General features: G+C 35.0%; 1 protein-coding gene across 10 annotated transcripts in view; it reads left to right on the plus strand.

Moving 5' to 3' along the window:
* The window catches only part of TRDN (triadin), a 363,753-nt gene that overhangs the window by 301,082 nt on the left and 44,467 nt on the right, over window positions 1-18,204 (plus strand). For all 10 annotated transcript variants that reach the window (XR_012002811.1, XM_072765072.1, XM_072765079.1 and 7 more), the window contains 2 exons: window positions 13,236-13,262; window positions 13,757-13,786. Coding sequence is in view for 9 of the 10 variants with exons in the window: in XM_072765072.1 (XP_072621173.1) it covers window positions 13,236-13,262; window positions 13,757-13,786 (57 nt within the window). In the remaining variant the exon portion in view is untranslated. The remainder of the gene's footprint in view (window positions 1-13,235; window positions 13,263-13,756; window positions 13,787-18,204) is intronic.

The raw sequence follows: 18,204 nt of genomic DNA on the forward strand, positions 1-18,204 counted from the left end.
CAATGACCTCTTTCACACACTCAACTTGATTTCTAAGGCACAGAACAAAAAAGTCTTATAAGGTTGCAAATTGTCCTCTTTGACTTCAGGGTAACCTAAAATATAGTGTACCTTCCTCTTGCCAACATAGACTTGATATAGTACACTGCCAAATTTAGAACCTCAAGTATACTATTACCATCCTATTCTCAGAATAATTGAGATGATAGAGGGAGGGACGCAGGAGAGGGAGGTGGGTGGAGAATAACAATAATAAAAAAACCCACTTGGAACGGTGGCACTCCTATTTTGAATTGCCAGCCTACAGCAATGCTTAGACAACAATTCTAGATGATACTAATAACAAACAGGGGAGTACACCGTATGTTCCTTAAGGTTGGTTGATTTCATGTATTTCCACTCCTCAAACAGTTCCTGGCACATAACAAGAGCTCAGTGAATGTTTTTGAATCAACACACGAGTAGGAGTTTTCATTTTATATATTCAGATGGATCGGGAAGCTTGTTTCTTAATCTGCTAAATTAACCTTACGAGGTTTACTATATAAATGTTAAAGTATTTCATTTAAAATAGTTAGTATGGTTCTGGGCACAAAATAAACATTTAATATATTATTTGTTAATTATACTAATAAGTATACAAGACAACAACTTTCCAGAATTAAAATTTGGGACAGTCATTTCAAAATCTGAGACATGATCATTGGCCATTTTGTTTACCAAAACAATTTTTTTGTTTGTTTGTTTTGTGGGCAAAAAAAGTATAAAACCTTTGTCATGCAAAAAGTATTTTTGTACTAGGATCTCTTTTTTCCTATTTTTGATGGTGACTTGAGTACTTAAGTGTTGATTTAAAAAAAAATTCTATCTTCTGGAGATTGGAAATGTAATATTTCTTAGTCAATTCAATCAATCAAGCATAGTCCCATTTGGAGTTTCTGAATCAGGGTATGACAGGTACAGTTTCCCTCAGCTGACACATGCTCTATAAATCCTAGGGAAGTTCTCTCTATTAAGAGAAAAAAAAGAGAACAAGATAGTTTCATTTAAAATTGCTAAATTGTACTAACATTAGTGTAAATAAAGAGTTATTAGCTACTATTTAGATATGTCGTCTTCTTTAGAGATGTCTTCAACTGTATATATTTTAGAATCCTCCAAAAGTCAATTTTTCATTTTCAGCCTTTCCCCAGAATGATTTTCTCCCCTCTGTAGTTTATGAGAATAAGAAAATACTCTTTATTTCCCCTTTTTTATAAAATTGTCACTGAAATCCTCCTTCTCAATTTCAACCCAATATAAAAACTAATTGAGGAAGGTGGTAATGAGATTCAAATTGAGATGTTCCAGGACAGCAAAAGCAATTCACTAGAGAAGACTTTATAACTTGCTGTAGAAGTTGATGGTCTGGCTCCTCTAAATTAAAAGAAAAACTCAGAAGTTTTTTAGACACTTGCCTATTAAGAAGTCAACTCTAGTAGAAAGGTTTTTGTTTCCAGGCTAATTTGTGAGTTACTCTGACAAAATATTGTAAAATTTACAAGACCCAATTCCCCGATGTTAATGTATTGTTTAGCTTATTTCTTCTTTGCTATTCTAAAATACGCTAGTTTTATTAATTATTTGAACCTATTCTCAATCTTTTTTTCTTTCTTTCTCCTAGGACTAAACATCCTTGTATATTATTTGTAACACACAATATATCATCCAGTTTTCAAAACTATATTCTTAGATCAATTTTTTTTTGATTTTTCAATTTAGTGGATCAATACAAAATTCACACATGGGAATATTTCTCAAGCCTGTGATGAAGTGTTTCACATTTGTGAGATGCTTAAAGGGAGGTTGATATTTAATAATTGAATCATGTTCCAGGAGAAAAGTTTCAGTTGCCTCTTATGGACAAACATGAGGGATCTTTTCTTTTCTTTCATATGCTATTCCAATTTAGCACTCATAACACAAAACATGTTGAGAAAGAGATACAGTACTATTTATTTGAGCATTGAAGAAGATAAAAGAAATAGTATTAACTACCATCTCTTTTATTCTCATATTTCTGGTTTCAAAACAGAATATTCTCAAGTGCAGGAACTGAGATTGGTGTGACCAATAACAAGCATGGCAGAAATAATGGTTTCTTTGGACCATTCCTGACAACTTTAGACAAGTCCATCGAGGTTTAGACATTTTACTGAGCTTTCTTTCTCACAAACCCTCCATTCCTACCCTATGCTTTAACCAGTACCCTGACTTTTAAAATCAGGACTGAATCTCATTGGTAGGATTCAATGTGGTGGGAGCTCATTTCTTGTCTCATTTCTTTCCTAAGACCAACTTAAAGTATCAGGATGTGATCAGGTGGTGTTTATGGTAATAGAGTTTAGTAAATCTTAATAATTAAAACATGCTTGGGCAAGATGGTGCTAATCAATCGGGAATAATCAGGAATACATATTATATTCCAGGTCAAAACTGCTCAATAGTCACACCTAAAAATGGCATAATTTTCTCCTTTTCATAGATAAAATAATCATAACCAACACTAATGAGAAATTCCATACACAAACTTTGACATGTTTTATTTTCATATATCTCAAATGAGATGACCATAATACAAATTTTAAAAATTCCCTACGTAGAAAAAAAATGGAAGATTTCTGCCAGTGGTATATTTCAGTGAAGGGCCACAGAGTTAAAAAGAACTCTCTCTTTTTTGCAAGTCCTTTTCAAATATTTTAGCAGCTTCTTCAGTGAGTCATTGGTGGGAGTATGTTTAGTTGCATGCATTACTCAATAGAGTAACCCATTTATATAGAGTTGTCACTTGTTCATTAAAGACAATTATTGTTGACACCCTGAGACAATGCACAAGTGCTAAGAATACAAAGATGATAGTTGCATTGCTGTCCCTGCCTAGTGAATTTCACAATTTATTTGTGGAAGACAAATGAGTAAATAATTACAAAGTATTGCAAATAATTACAGTGTACAGAGATGATGGTTTTCATACGATGCTGAGAGTACAGATTAAGGGCCTCTAACTCATCCTGGAAAGAGATCAGGAAAGGATTCCAGAGGGAGACAACAGCTGAGCTGAGACTTGACAAATGAGCATAGTATGATGAGAAGAGGCAAGAAGAGGGCAAAAGCATCCAGTGATATGATGGGGAATGTAAATGATATATTTGAATCTCTAATAGAGGCAGAAACTGAGAAGGAAATAAACAAGTGGAAGTACACTCCAGATATATTTAGAAAATGGAATCAACAGGGCTCTGTTAAGAGCTGAATAGCAAGCCTGAAGAAGAATTTTGGATGAGTTCCAGCCTCCTGGTTAGAATTATAGATAGAATGTAGTATCATTTATCAATATAGGGAACGTGTTTGGAATAGAAAAAAAGTCTTTCTTTAGAATGTTTGTTATGTGGGTCAATAGTGGAATAAACCCATTTATCCCCATATCTTCTATTTTCTCCTAACTTTGCAAAGTATATGCATGATATCAGAATTGATATTCTCTCTCTGCCCATAAAGAGAGAGAATTACCTAGCATGGCATTTCAACCAATTCTAATTACTATGACTGTTGCTGGACTTAAATTTATCCATAAGAATTCAGCTTTTCAACTAATAGGTAAGTCTTATACGTTTATTCTTAAGAGTTTGAAGTGCTTGGCATGCCCTAAATGTTAGGTCATTGTTTGCTGAATGAATGATCAAATGATTGAATAATCATAATATGTTGTCAGTGTTATATTAAGCTCTTGGTCAAAAATAAAAAGAGGTTTCAAAGTAATGGTTTTGATTAACTTCCCCTTTCTATTGGTTCTCTATTAACTTCCTCTAATCTCTCACACTGAATCATGGTGCAAGCAAAACATTTGCTACTAACAGTTTAATCAACATCACTATAAATCCCTTTGAACATCAAGAAGCAGGACCCCAAGATACCCTCACTACTCATCTGAGGCAAAATATAAGATAACAGGGGGATCGTAAACAGAGCGGTCAAGGGTAGATGCTTGAATAACAAAAAAGTTTCCATGGAAATTTATTGTAGTACAGCCTTAAGAAATTGAACAAAATAATTGATACCTAGAAAATTGAGCACAGTGCAAATCCAATAAAGATGAATGTCACTGGGTTCATGTATCTAGGAGGCCATATAAACACAGATCTTAATACTGGGTAAACTATAAAGAACTTTCCAAACTCCATTTCAATATACTGCCAAATAATGCTGCTTTTAAAATTAAAGGACACCATGAAAAATATTTTTACTTCTTACCAACAGATTGCATTTCTATAACATAAAATAAAAATTCTTCCACAGATTTAGTTCCAATTGTCAGAGGCAATTCTTGCTTACCAAGTCACCTTTTGGAGATTAAAGGTCAATTTTCAAAGCATCATTTGTGATTTATTTCCTTGATTTATAGCACCACATAAATGATGGTTTGTAAAATGATGGCATCATTTTACATTATTTTTACATTATATAGATAACTTTACATTAAATCTATAAAAGTATATTTGTAAACATTATATAAATAAAAATATGATATTTTTTCAACCAAATAACATTATATAGTACATTTGATAAATGAGATCGCCTCTATCTATAAATTTGTCTACAGGTGAAAGAAGAAAAAAGAATGTTTACTCAAATTCATATACACTTCAGAAAGCAATTCCTTTCAGTTTTATATTTTATATATGTAATGTTTATACTCCTATTTTAGTTTTGTTAATTAAAAGATTATAAAACCTCATAAAACATGTAGCTGAGTAATAATGGCTTCTAGAAAAATGTAATAAGATTTCTGAACTGGTTTAAGCATCCCATAAAAGACCCTATATTTTCTTGCCTCCTCCAAATGGCTTGCTTATTCAATATATATGGTACAAAGTTTGGATATTAATCTTCAAGTCAATTTAAAAGGTAAAGTGGCTGTTTGATGTTTCTTTCTGGTGAAGATGTAAATCTACAGCAGAGCCAATTTCTTCTCTGTACTAAATAGCTGTGTACATAGATATATTATATCTGGAACACTCACTATAGTGTCTTAGAAACCAAGTTTGTGGGGCAGCCCTGATGGCTCAGTGGTTTAGCACCACCTTCAGCCCAGGGCATGATCCTGGAGACCCAGGATCAATCCCATGTCAGGCTCCCTTCATGGAACCTGCTTCTCCCTCTCTGGCTCTCTCTCTCTCTCATGAATAAATAAATAAAATATAAAAAAAGGAAAAGAAAAAGAAACCAAGTTTGTTCTTCTACCCTTAAACTCTAACATGCTTCGACAGCAGAAAATCTATCAGCAATTGAGCAAACTGATTTACTAAAGAGCAATAAGCCCAAAAGAAATCAATACTTAAACTTTTCAGGTTGATTATCTAAATTCTGTCTCCTTTGTAAATGATTTACTATTTTAATTTAAATTAATATTTAACATAATTATATCACTTTACCCCCATGAAATCTTAGAAACCATGTAATCTAACTTCCTCCATTTCTAATGTCTTTGTAAATGAAAAACTGAGCAAATTAAATGGATGTTAAGGTTCCACAACAAATGAGTGTTTGAGTGAGAACCAAACTCAACCCTTAAGACCTCTTATCTATTGCTTGTCCCTGTACACTACACATTAATATTCTCTGACTGTACCAGGTCAAGATTTTATTATTTTTTGTCAGACATTTTTTTGTCAGAACATTTTTAAACATTTTTTTTAATTTTTATTTATTTATTATAGTCACAGAGAGAGAGAGAGAGAGAAAGAGAGAGGCAGAGACACAGGCAGAGGGAGAAGCAGGCTCCATGCACCGGGAGCCCGACGTGGGATTCGATCCCGGGTCTCCAGGATCGCGCCCTTGGCCAAAGGCAGGCACCAAACCGCTGCGCCACCCAGGGATCCCCTGTCAGAAAAATTTTAAAATTTTCCTTAGTATATATAGATACAGACATGCTATGTATTATTTTATGTAATTTTAAACTGCTGTGATTTCTGTCATTCATGTGTCTAACATTTTAAAATATTTTTGACTCATTCTTTTTACTTTCTGTTTTATTCATTGAATATGACCATTTTTGTTTAAGTCAATGCATAGTAGAAGTAGAAATTGGGAAGATTACATTGACAATTTCATTTGTTTTTAATAAAATTCAAGAAATTTAGAAAATACAAAAATATAAAATCTATAATAAAAAAATAAAAACCTAAAATTCCTATAAATAAAATAAACAAATATATGTATGTATATACTTGTTATATTGCTTCTTACTATTTGACACCTGTGATATGGAGCCAGTTGCTATCTTCATGAGAACATCAGATTTACAATGATTTGTTTTCCTCTGTAAAAATAAAAAATTCTTGTTATATAAATTTGATTTCATATCAATCACATCGTTTATAGATCTCAATCACAAACATCTGAATAGAATATTACTGTCAACTATATTGAAAAGTTGACACACTAGAATCAACATAACCATGTTCTGTGTTAGCTTTATCCATTTATGTCTTACTGGATTGAAACCTTTCTCTTTGACTCTAATTATTTGCTGAAATATGATAAATATGACATATACAATTAGCTAGAACTCAAAATTGCAAAAAATAGCCATAGATTTTGTTAAATGAATGCTATTAACAAATATAGTCATAGTTATCAAACAGTGGCTTTCAAACTTCAAAATGTGTCTAATATACCTGAAGGGCACCCCAATTTATGATTCTAGAGGTCAAGCGTGGGGTCCAGCATATACATCCCTAACAAATTCCCAGATTACATTAATGTTTGAGAGTCATTGCCTTATAGAATTCTCCTCCAACAAACAATCGATATTGGCCTTGCACTTACTGCTAAGTGTAGGCCTTAGGGAATATATAGCCTTTGAACATGTATAGACAGACACACACATGCACTTTATTCATTCATGTATCTTCAGATGTGTTTTCCTGTGAAGCTTCATCAGATTTTAAACTGGTATAATATCACCTCTTAACTGAATATATAAGATTATGAAACAGAATATAAAAGAGGTAAAGAACATGTGGGAATAACATCAGCAAGATGATGGCATAGAAATTTTTAGTGTCCATTCCCTCCCTAAAACATCAATTTGAAAGCTATCTATACACAGAAAGTACTTTCAGAAGAGCTAAAGATTCTAGGTGAGGGAATATAGCACCTAGGTGAAGCACAGAAAAACAATATACATTGAGGAAGATGTCAATACAGATTCACATTATCCCTGCCCCATCTTCCATACTTGGGCAGCTTAACAGAAAAAGATACTTTTCTTGAAAGGGAGGAAGGAGAGTAAAGAGATCGCCCAAATTCAATGCAGACCCCAGTGTTGGCCTGTGCTACCACCAGACTGACTCTCAAAGTCCTAGTTGACTCCCATGGTACTACGCTCCCACCCTACCCTGGCACTGACCAGCTCCCACAGCCTCAGAGCAGCAATCATAGCACAAGTTTCTTAGCAGGTTACCATGAATCTCCTGCTGGTCCATCCTAGTACCAGCCACCTCCCACAGACCCCAGGATCAGAGCCGGCCCCGGTACCAGGCTGGCACCTGCAGCCTCAGGCTCTAAGCAAGCTCCCATAGACCAAGATTCCCAGCCTGATCCCAAGCTAGGTAAACCCCAATAGACCCAGGCTCCAACTGGGATCCTGTGAACCCAGGCTCCTGCCCTACCCCAGCACCAAGTCATCCTTCGTGGCTTTCTGAGGTCCTGGGTTTAGGAATGGCTCCCACAGACCTAGGTTCCTGTCCTGCCCCAGGACGAGGGCAGCTCACATGGTCCCCAGACTCTAAGCTGGCTCCTCTGAAACCAGTCTGCCAAACTATCCCAATACTGGCCCAGCCCCTAAGACCCAGATGCCAGGTCCATCCCAGTGGTCCCTGGCATGTAGCCAGTATTATCCTGATAAATCCTGAAAAATATCCAAGGTCAACTAAGGATCCTCCAAGAAAAGAAAACTAAGTCAATATCATTGATGAATATAAATACAAAATATATATATAAATACAAAAATTCTCAACAAAATACTAGCAAATTTAATTCAACAGCACATTGAAAGGATTATACACCATGATGAAGTGGGGTTTATCCCTGGAATGCAAAATAGTTCAATATACACAAATAAATAAATGTGGTACACTATATTAATAGAATGCAAAATGAAAATATGTAATTATCTCAGTAGACACAGGAAAAGCATTTGAAAAAAATTCAACATCCTTTCATGATAAAATCTTTTTTTTTAATTTTTTTCATTTTTTTCATGACAAAATCTATCAACAACTTGGATATAGAAGGAATGTACCTCAACATAATAAAGTTTATATGTGAAAAATTTATAGCTAACATCCTCCTTATGGTATAAAGTGAAAACTTTCTTGCTAAGATTAGGAATAAGACAAGGATGCCCATTCTCATCAGTTATTTTTCAGCACAGTACCAGAAGTCCTAGCCAGAGCAATTAATTAAGAAAAAGAAATAAAAGGCATCCAAATCACGAAGGGAAAAGTAAAATTATTTCTAGTAGCAGATATATATATATATATATATATATATATAGAAATAGAAAAATCCTAAAGACTCCACTAAAAAACTCTTAGAACTAACAAACAAATTCTGTAAAGTTGCAGATAAAAAATAAACAGGCTGAAATCACTTGCATTTCCATATTCTAACAGTAAACTATCTGGAAAAGGGATAAAGAAAAAATTTCACTTGTGATAGCATAAAAAATAATAAAAATCCTTAGGAATAATTTTATCTAATGAGGTAGAATATCTATACACTGAAAGTTATAAGACATTGATGGATGAAATTGAAGAAGTCACAAATATATGGAAAGATATCTCATGTACAGGGATTGGAAGAATTAATATTGTTAAAATGTTCATATTATCCAAAGCCATCTATAGACTTACTGAAATCCCACTCTAAATTCCGATGACACTTTTTACAAAAATAAAAAGCAATCCTAGAATTAATATAAAACCACAAAAGACCCTAAATAGCCCAAATCAATCCTGAGAACGAAGAAAGCTAGAGTCATCAAATTTCCTGATTTGAAACTTTGTAACAAAGCTGTAGTAATTAAAACAGTATGGTACTGGCATAAAAGCAGAGAAGACACCAATGAAACAGAACCAAGAGTTTAGAAATAAACCCATGCATATCCAGTCCATTAATATTTGATTTGACAAGGAAGCCAAGAATTCTCAAGATGATGAGAAAGGATGATCTCTTCAATTAATGGTTCTGAGAAGACTGGATGTTCACATCCAAAAGAATTAAACTGAACCCCTGGCTTACACAATTCACAAAAATTAACTAGAAATACATTAAAGACAAAAATGCAAGACCCAAATATATAAATCTGCTAGAAGAAAAGGTAGGGAAAAAATTCCTTGACATTGGTCTTGACAATGATTTTTTGCATATGATACCAAAAATACTAGTGATAAAAGCAAAAATAAATTAGTGAGATTACATCAAACTTAAAAGCTTATAAACCTCAAAGGAAATAATCAACAAACGAAATGACAATCTATGGAATGGGGGGAAATAGTTGCAAACCATCTATCTAGTAAAGAGTCACTATCCAAAATATATGAGGAACTACTACACTTTATAGCAAAAACCAAGTAATCCAGTTTAAAAATGGTCAGAGAACATGAACAGATGTTTTTCTAAAGACATACAAATGTCCACCTGATATATGAAAAGATGTTCATCATTGCTAATTAGCAGTGATAACCATAGTGAGACATCACCTCATATCTACTAGAATGGTAATTATCAAAAATACAGGAAGTAAGTGTTGGTGAGGATGTGAAGAAAAGGAAACTTTCATGCACTACTGATGGGAATGTAAATTGGGATAAAGTATGGAGGTAATTCAACGATTAAAAATAGAACTATTATATAATCCAGCAATCCTACACTTCCAGGTCTATACCTGAAGGAAATAAAATCACCATCTTAGAGAGATGTTTGCACCCCATATATGTTGCAGCATTACTCACAATAGCCAATATGTGGAAACAACCTAAATGTCCATCTGTCAATGAATGAGAAGATAAAGAAATAATGATATAGGGATCCCTGGGTGGCTCAGTGGTTAAGTGCCTGCCTTCAGCCCTGGGTGTGATCCTGAAGACCCGGGATCGAATGCCATGTCAGGCTCCCTGCATGGAGCCTACTTCTCCCTTGCCTGTGTCTCTGTCTCTCTCTCTCTTTCTCTCTCTCTCTCTCATGAATAAATAAAATCTTTAAAAAAAAAAAAGAAATAATGGCATATGTATACAATAGAATATTATTCATCCACAAAAAAAGAAGGAAATCTTGCCTTTGTGATTACATGGATGGATCTTGAAAGCCTGATGCTAAGTGAAATAAGTCAGACAGAGAAAGACAAATAATGTATGTTCTCACTTATATATGTAATATGAAGGAGCTGAATTCATACAAGTAAGAGAATAGAATGGCCATTGGGGCCACCACAAGCTGGGTGACTTGAAATAACACAAATTTATTCTCTCATCATTCTAGAGATAGAAGTCCAAAATCAAGTTGTAGGAAAGGTCATGCTTTCCTTGAAGGTTTGGAGGATTATCTGTTCCATCCCTTTCCCTTAGCTTCTAGAATTGCCCAGCAAACCTTGGTGTTCCTTGGCTTGTAGAAACATCATTCAAATTTCTGTTTCTGTCACAACATGGTATTATCCCTGTATGTTTTCACATTATCTTCTCTCTATATATGCATGTCCAATTCTGTGTCTCTTCTCCTCTTATAAGGATATCAGTCATATTAGATTAGGACCCACCCTACCTAATGACCTCACCTTAATTATGTCTGCAAAAACCTTATTTTTAAATAAGGTCAGTTGACAAGATACTGAGCCTTAGGACTTCAACATAACTTTTGGGGGAACATGATGAAATCTATAAGGCAGAGTGTAAAGAGAACAGCAGAATAATATAGGCTGCAATTGAAATTGACTTGGAAATAAATATATATGGGAGAGGGCATGTAAAAACCAACTCTGAAACCCAGATATTATAATTAAACAGCTTTGTGGAAATAAATAGTCATTCAGTGTTTGTCACAACCTGATTGCAGGGATGAGTAGAACTGATTGGACTTAAAGTAACATTTCTCTTATTGGACTGTGCTTGGTATAGTGTAATTGGCTCATAGTGAGAGTAGAGGGTAGAAATCTGTCATATATTTAGGGTAGGGATTTTTTTTAAGATGTTATTTACTACATTATACTATTTTTTTCCTGTTGAGAACATAAAACAAATGTACTCAGTTAACAGTACCAGGAATTGCTATACAAGGAATTCCCTGTAAAAACCTATTAATGTCTTAAAACATTGTGAATTTTATAATTAATCGGGCTTTTTATCCTTGCCTGAATATTAGAAAGGTGGGTTTTCATGCCAAGTCCAAGGAAGTGTATAATAATTTTAGCATGCATTTTATGTTTTAATGTAATTCCTGAATTCATAAAATCAAAATATCTGCATAAATGGTGAGATAGTGTATGTGTGGAAGTAGAAGATTCACAGTTATTAGGATGTCAGTTGCTCCCAAAGTGATCTATGGATTTAATGCAATTTCCATCAAATTCCAGCAAGTTATTTTGTGAATATTGACAAACTGATTCTAAAAGTTATGTGGAATGGGGGAAAAAATGTAAAAAACCCTCACAGCAGCCAACACAATACTGAAGTAAAGATCAAACTTGGAAGACTGACACTTTTCCTGACCCCAAGTAATTTCCATGTGTGCCTATGCTGGTTAGTGCTCATCTGAAGATTTAAGAGGGCCTTCCACAAATCTCTAGAACTTTATCTCTTTTTCTCTTTCTCTTCTCTGCAGCCTTACTTTACATGACTCTGACCTATGATCTCTAGCTATCTTGGCCTTTCCAGACTCCCAGTTCCATCTCATCAATTCAATTCTGTTCCTTCACTAAGGCCTTATAATTCTATTAAGGCATTAAGCTGGAGCAATCATAGGACATATATCATTTGTTTCCCATCACTTAAAAATCACTATCCTTTGTTGTCTATACCCAACACCTTTAAAGCCAGTGTTTCACATATTTTGTCTGTTTTCTATAGTTTTAAGTGTGAGGACTAATCAGAAGTCAAGTGAATGAGAATTTAAAAAGGAAAAATGATCAATACAGTTAACTACATCTATTGGTGTTGGCAAGGGGGGGGGGGGGCAGGAATTGATGACCAGAGAGACCTGATAAATGAAATGGTGGAAATAGAAACTAGATTTTAGTGAATTAACAATTAAATCAGAGTCAGGAAGTAGAAAAAGCAAGTATAGATGACATTCCCAAGAAGCTGAGTTGAACAATGATAGGTACTGGATGATATTTATAAGGGAATACAGTATCAAAGGAAGCTGTTTTTGTTTACTGTTGAAATCTTTGTTGAGATAAAAAAAAATAAAGAAAATTTAAAATGACTATGGGGAAGGCAGGGGCTGACAAACAATGACCTACAGACTGATCACCTTTATTTATTTTCTATAAATAAAGTTTTATTGGAACACAGCCATGCCCATTCATTTACATATTATTTATAGCTGTTTCTGTGTTACAACAGAGTTGAATAGTTGTGAAAGAGATCATATGGCCTAAAGTAAAAAAAATATATACTATTTGATCTTTCATAGAAGGTTTGCCAACCCTTACACTATGGATCCAGTATGCAATAAAAACATATATTTCTAGTCATTTGGAGTTTCAATTTCAGTAGCAATCATTTTTAATATATTATATGAGGCTAGATAAAATTTAATAATATTAATGGAAATGAAAATAATAGGTAATATTTTTTATCTTCAATAATAAGAGATAGAAGAAATTTCTCAAAATAAAATTATGTGTTCTATCTTAATATTAGACTTAAAAGTTAATGTTGCACACAAGAGTTTGTGAGCAAATTATTTTTAATGGTGCAATAAAATTAAGCTAAGAGTTTTACCATTTAAAAATGATTTTTTTCTATTAGTGATTTTGTATAGACATTAAATTGCATATCCTGTAGAATTTAAATAAAGAACAATAGTTGTTTACTGTTTTATTTTAATTTTCAAATGTGTAATATTCTTTCATATTCAATGTCAATTCAGTCAATTTACTGACCCAGTCTTTAATAATTTTAAACTCTTTCTAGACAAAGAAGTCAAGCCTAAGCCTCCACGTATGTTTTTGTATGCCAAAAAATAAATAAATAAAACAAAACTTAAATGCATGCTTTTACTCAACCCCTGATTTCATAGTTGAGTATTTTGCTTAGAATCAAGCTATTAGAATCATAACTATTTTGTGTAGACAATGTGCTTAATATCCTCATATTTCTAATGCCCTTTGTATCTAATATCCTCTGTGTTTCTGAAAACATGCTATGCTAAGATTTTTTTCCAACCTTTGTTCACTTAAGGCACAGACCAATACCTTTCATTAACTTCTCATAAAAATTTTAGTTCACATTTTCATTTTAGCTCAAAATAATTCTTACTGTGATGGATAATAAGTAACCTTTATTTGCCTGTTTGTATCAACTTGCTGCATCCATAAAAAGAAGAAAATCAATATGGAAAATCTAAAAAAATAATATGTAAAAGAAATATGCATGAATACAGAAAAAATTATCTTCGTATAATCATCATTATTAATGTTCACCTATATTTTTAGAGTCACAAGTAAAGAAAGAAGAGAAATCAGGTATGTATGTTTTATGTATAAATCATACTTGCATTCCATATTTATAGCAAATAGCATATTACCTCTTTGCCAATGTTGTGTCCTAGTGCAAAATGGATACACAAAAAGGATACACAAAATGTCATCCTTTACCAAATTTTAAAATAAGACAAACATAATACATATTTATTTATACCACCTGTTCCTAGAAAAAATTCTACTTACAAAGGAGAAATTTCTGAGAAATGGATCTGGTTCAGAAGAAGCAATTGAGTTGACCTACAAAACCTCTATTTTTACTGATTACTCTAGGATGCAGATATCCTGTCAGGAAAACTGGTCCTTTCATTCTGAGGTTTTTTTTTTTTTTTTTTTTTTTTTGGAGCACCTGAGTGAAATGAACATTTCTAAGGCTTCCAGTATGCAACAGAAACTTTTTTTTTAAAAGAACACATAGAAATCTGATTCTCAAAACAGTTAAATCTTTGGTTCATGTTTACTATTTGTGTTATAAAGCTGTTGTAATAAAATAAAATATCACAAATTGGATATCTTAGGCAGAAATTTATTCTTTCACAGTTCTGGAAGGTAGAAGTCTGAAATCAAGGTGTCAGCAAGGCCATGATTCTTTTGAACCTGGAGGGAAGAACCCTTCCTTGCCTTTTTATTTTATTTTTTATTTTTTTATTGGAGTTCAATTTGCCAACATATAGCATAACACTCAGTGCTCATCCCATCAAGTGCCCCCCTCAGTGCCCGGTCACCAGTCACCCCCACCCCCCACCCACTTCCCTTTCCATCACCCCTTGTTCATTTCCCAGAGTTAGGAGTCTCTCATGTCCTGTCTCCCTCTCAGATATTTCCCACTCATTTTCTCTCCTTTCCCCTTTATTCCCTTTCAGTATTTTTTTTTTCACTATTTTTTATATTCCCCATATGAATGAGACCATATGTTTGTCCTTCTATGATTGACTTATTTCACTCAGCATAATACCTTCCAGTTCCATCCACATCAAAGCAAATGGTGGGTATTTGTCATTCCAATGGCTGAGTACACTCTCCCTCTTTGCAGATGACATGATACTGTACATAGAAAACCCAAAGACTCCACCCCAAGATTGCTAGAACTCATACAGTAATTCGGCAGTGTGGCAGGATACAAAATCAATGCCCAAAAATCAGTGGCATTTCTATACACTAACAATGAGACTGAAGAAAGAGAAATTAAGGAGCCAATCCCATTTACAATTGCACCCAAAAGCATAAGATACCTAGGAATAAACCTAACCAAAGAGGTAAAGGATCTATACACTTCTGAAAGAAATTGAGGAAGACACAAAGAGATGGAAAAATATTCCATGCTCATGGATTGGAAGAATTAATATTGTGAAAATAGCAATGTTTCCCAGGGCAATTTACACGTTTAATGCAATCCCTATCAAAATACCATGGACTTTCTTCAGAGAATTCGAACAAATCATCTTAAGATTTGTGTGGAATCAGAAAAGACCCCGAATAGCCAGGGGAATTTTATAAAAGAAAACCATATCTGGGGGCATCACAATGCCAGATTTCAGGTTGTACTACAAAGCTGTGGTCATCAAGACAGTGTGGTACTGGCACAAAAACAGACACATAGATCAGTGGAACATAGTAGAGAATCTTGAAGTGAACCCTCAGCTTTATGGTCAACTAATATTTGACAAAGCAGGAAAGACTATCCATTGGAAGAAAGACAGTCTCTTCAATAAATGGTGCTGGGAAAATTGGACATCCACATGCAGAAGAATGAAACTGGATGTGAGACAAGATTCCTTGCCTTTTCTGACCTCTGGTGTTTGCAAGCAATCCTTGGCATTCCTTGGCTTGAAATTACATTGTTCCAATCTCAGCCTCTATCATCCCATGGATGTCTTCTTCCTTTGTGTCTTTATCTCTGTCTTTTCTCCTCTTCTTGTAAGAACACTAGTCGTATTAGATTAAGGACCCAGCATATTCCCATGTAACTACATCTAAATTAATTACACCTACAAAGACCATATTTCCAAATCAGATTACATTTTGGGGGTTGGGACTTCAGCCTATCTTTTGGGAGGACACAATTCAGCCCATAGAGTCCTATCCCCTGCACCCTCCATGCATCGAACATTTCATCAGTTCAAAGTCCCAAATCTCATTATCCTAAACATTTATGGAAATGCAGGGTATGATTCTTCTTGCAGAAAATTTCTCTCCATCTGCAAAATCAGAAAACAAATTATCTGCTTCCAAAATAAAACAGTGGGATAGACATTCCCATTTCAAAAGGGAAGAAAAAAAAAAGGAAACGAAGGCATTATGGGTCTCAAGTAAATCCAAAACATAGCAGGGAAAATTCCATTAGATGTCAGGACCTGAGATTATCCTCTTTAGCCAAATACACTGTCTTCTGGATCTTGTATGGTGGGTAGTCTGCCTTTCTAGCCCACCTGGGTGGCAGCCCTGCTCTCTCTACCCAAGGAATTCCCATCAACCCAAGCTTCTGAATCTGTGACTGTTCTGAAAGTTGCTATTCCTTCATTTCATTCTCTCTCTATTTCTATCAGGCAGCATTTTTTTTATTTGGATAGAATTCTCAAATATATAACAAGTTCTGCATTCAATTCATGATGATCCATGCCATTGGACAAGGCAGTCCTCCACAGATCTTTCCTCATAACTACATTTCTAACCCTACCTTCTGCTGAGGTGGTAGGTTGGATCTGCAAGTTTGTCCAGCCACTCTCCTGGCCCTGCTCCATGGCACGCTGTCTCAATAAGTTGAGAATTTTCCAAATCATCAAGTACTGATTCTTTTTGCTTAACAGTTCACGCCACAACTAATCTTCCCTTTCACATTTTATTATAAGCAGCAAAGAGAAATCAGGCCGCACCTTCCACACTTTACTTGGAAATTTCTTTGGCTAGATATCCATGTTCTTCACTTACAGATCTACCTTCTGTTATTAAAACCCAAGTTCAGCTGCTCACTGCTTGAAAGCCAATATTCCAGAGACAAATGTTGGTTTCAAAGGAAAGGTTGCTTTATTCAAACGTCTGGCAACCTGGAGAGGTGGTAGACTGAGGTCCAAAGTCCATCTCCCAGTTTCCCAGTTAAGAAGCAGGAGCTTTTATAGGGGAAATTCAGGGGCACCTAGGTGGCTCTGTCAGTTAAGTGTCTGCCTTCAGCTCAGGTTGGTCCCAGGGTCCCAAAATGGGGTCCCAGGGTCCCAGGATGGAGCCCCAGGCGCAGGCTCTCTGCTCTGCAAGGAGTCTGCTTCTCCCCCTCACTCTCCTGCTGCCCCTCTCCCTCTGCTCCTCCCCACTGCTTGTGCTTATTCTCTCTCTCAAGTAAGTAAATAACATCTTTAAAAAAAATAAAGGGGAAATTCAGGGTAGTAGATTACATACATATTGATGAAAAGGGTGGGGAGAGGGAAGCTGGAGCATGTGCATTGAGCAAATGTATATGTAACATCCATCTCATGTTCACTTTGGGATGGAGACCTAACACTAGAACAAGGCAAAATCCGGCCCCTGATTTCAGGAGGTTGTCTTAGGATGAGGAGAAGGGACTATGGGCATGCCCTGGGTGCTGGTATGACATGGATGGGGTCTTAAGCTTCTTATCTCAGGAAAGAATTCAGAGTTTTGCTTGTTCATAGGTTGGAACAGTATCAGTCGACCTTGAATCCAGACCTCTATGGAACCAGCTAGTGGATTTGTTAGTGGAGTCAAAAAGACATAGTAGCTAACTAGAAGGAAAATGTTCTCTGAAAAACAAGCTTTACTACTTCTGCTAGTTTCAACTTCATTGACCCTATGGGGCACGGTTTCACTACCACCCAACTGAGGAACACAATCCAGCCAAGTTCTCTGCCACCATATAACAAAAATCACCCCTGCAGGGTCCAATAGCATTTCCTTCTGAGAACTCCCCAGAAGCACACTTACCATTCCTATTTCCAGCAACATTTTGTTGATATATATATTTGATGAGGGTATACGTATTTTCTAAATTCTCAGAAGCTTTCTTTATAGCTCTCCTTAGTTCTTTCTAAGTCCCAGCAGAAAAGGCTTTGTTAATATTTCTACTAGGATCCTTTTCAAGGAGATGGAGGGTCTCTTTTCTCTAGCAAGTATCTAAAAAATATTCCAGCCTCTACTCATCAGCCAATTCCAAAGCCACTTTCACATTTATATGTATTTGTTACAGCAGCACCCTATCTCCTGGTATCAAAATCTGTTCGTTTCCCTGGGTAGCTGGGATAAAGTGCCACAATCTAGGTAGCTTAAAACAGCAAAAATTTACTCTCTCATAGTGTTAGAGGCTCAAAGTCTAAAGTCAAGATGTTAGCAAAGCCATGCTTCCTTTGAAACGCCTATTGGAGAATCTTTACTAGTTTCTTTCACTTCTGGAG

Source organism: Vulpes vulpes, chromosome 1 (genome assembly GCF_048418805.1).
Source record: "Vulpes vulpes isolate BD-2025 chromosome 1, VulVul3, whole genome shotgun sequence".
Taxonomy (NCBI): domain Eukaryota; kingdom Metazoa; phylum Chordata; class Mammalia; order Carnivora; family Canidae; genus Vulpes; species Vulpes vulpes.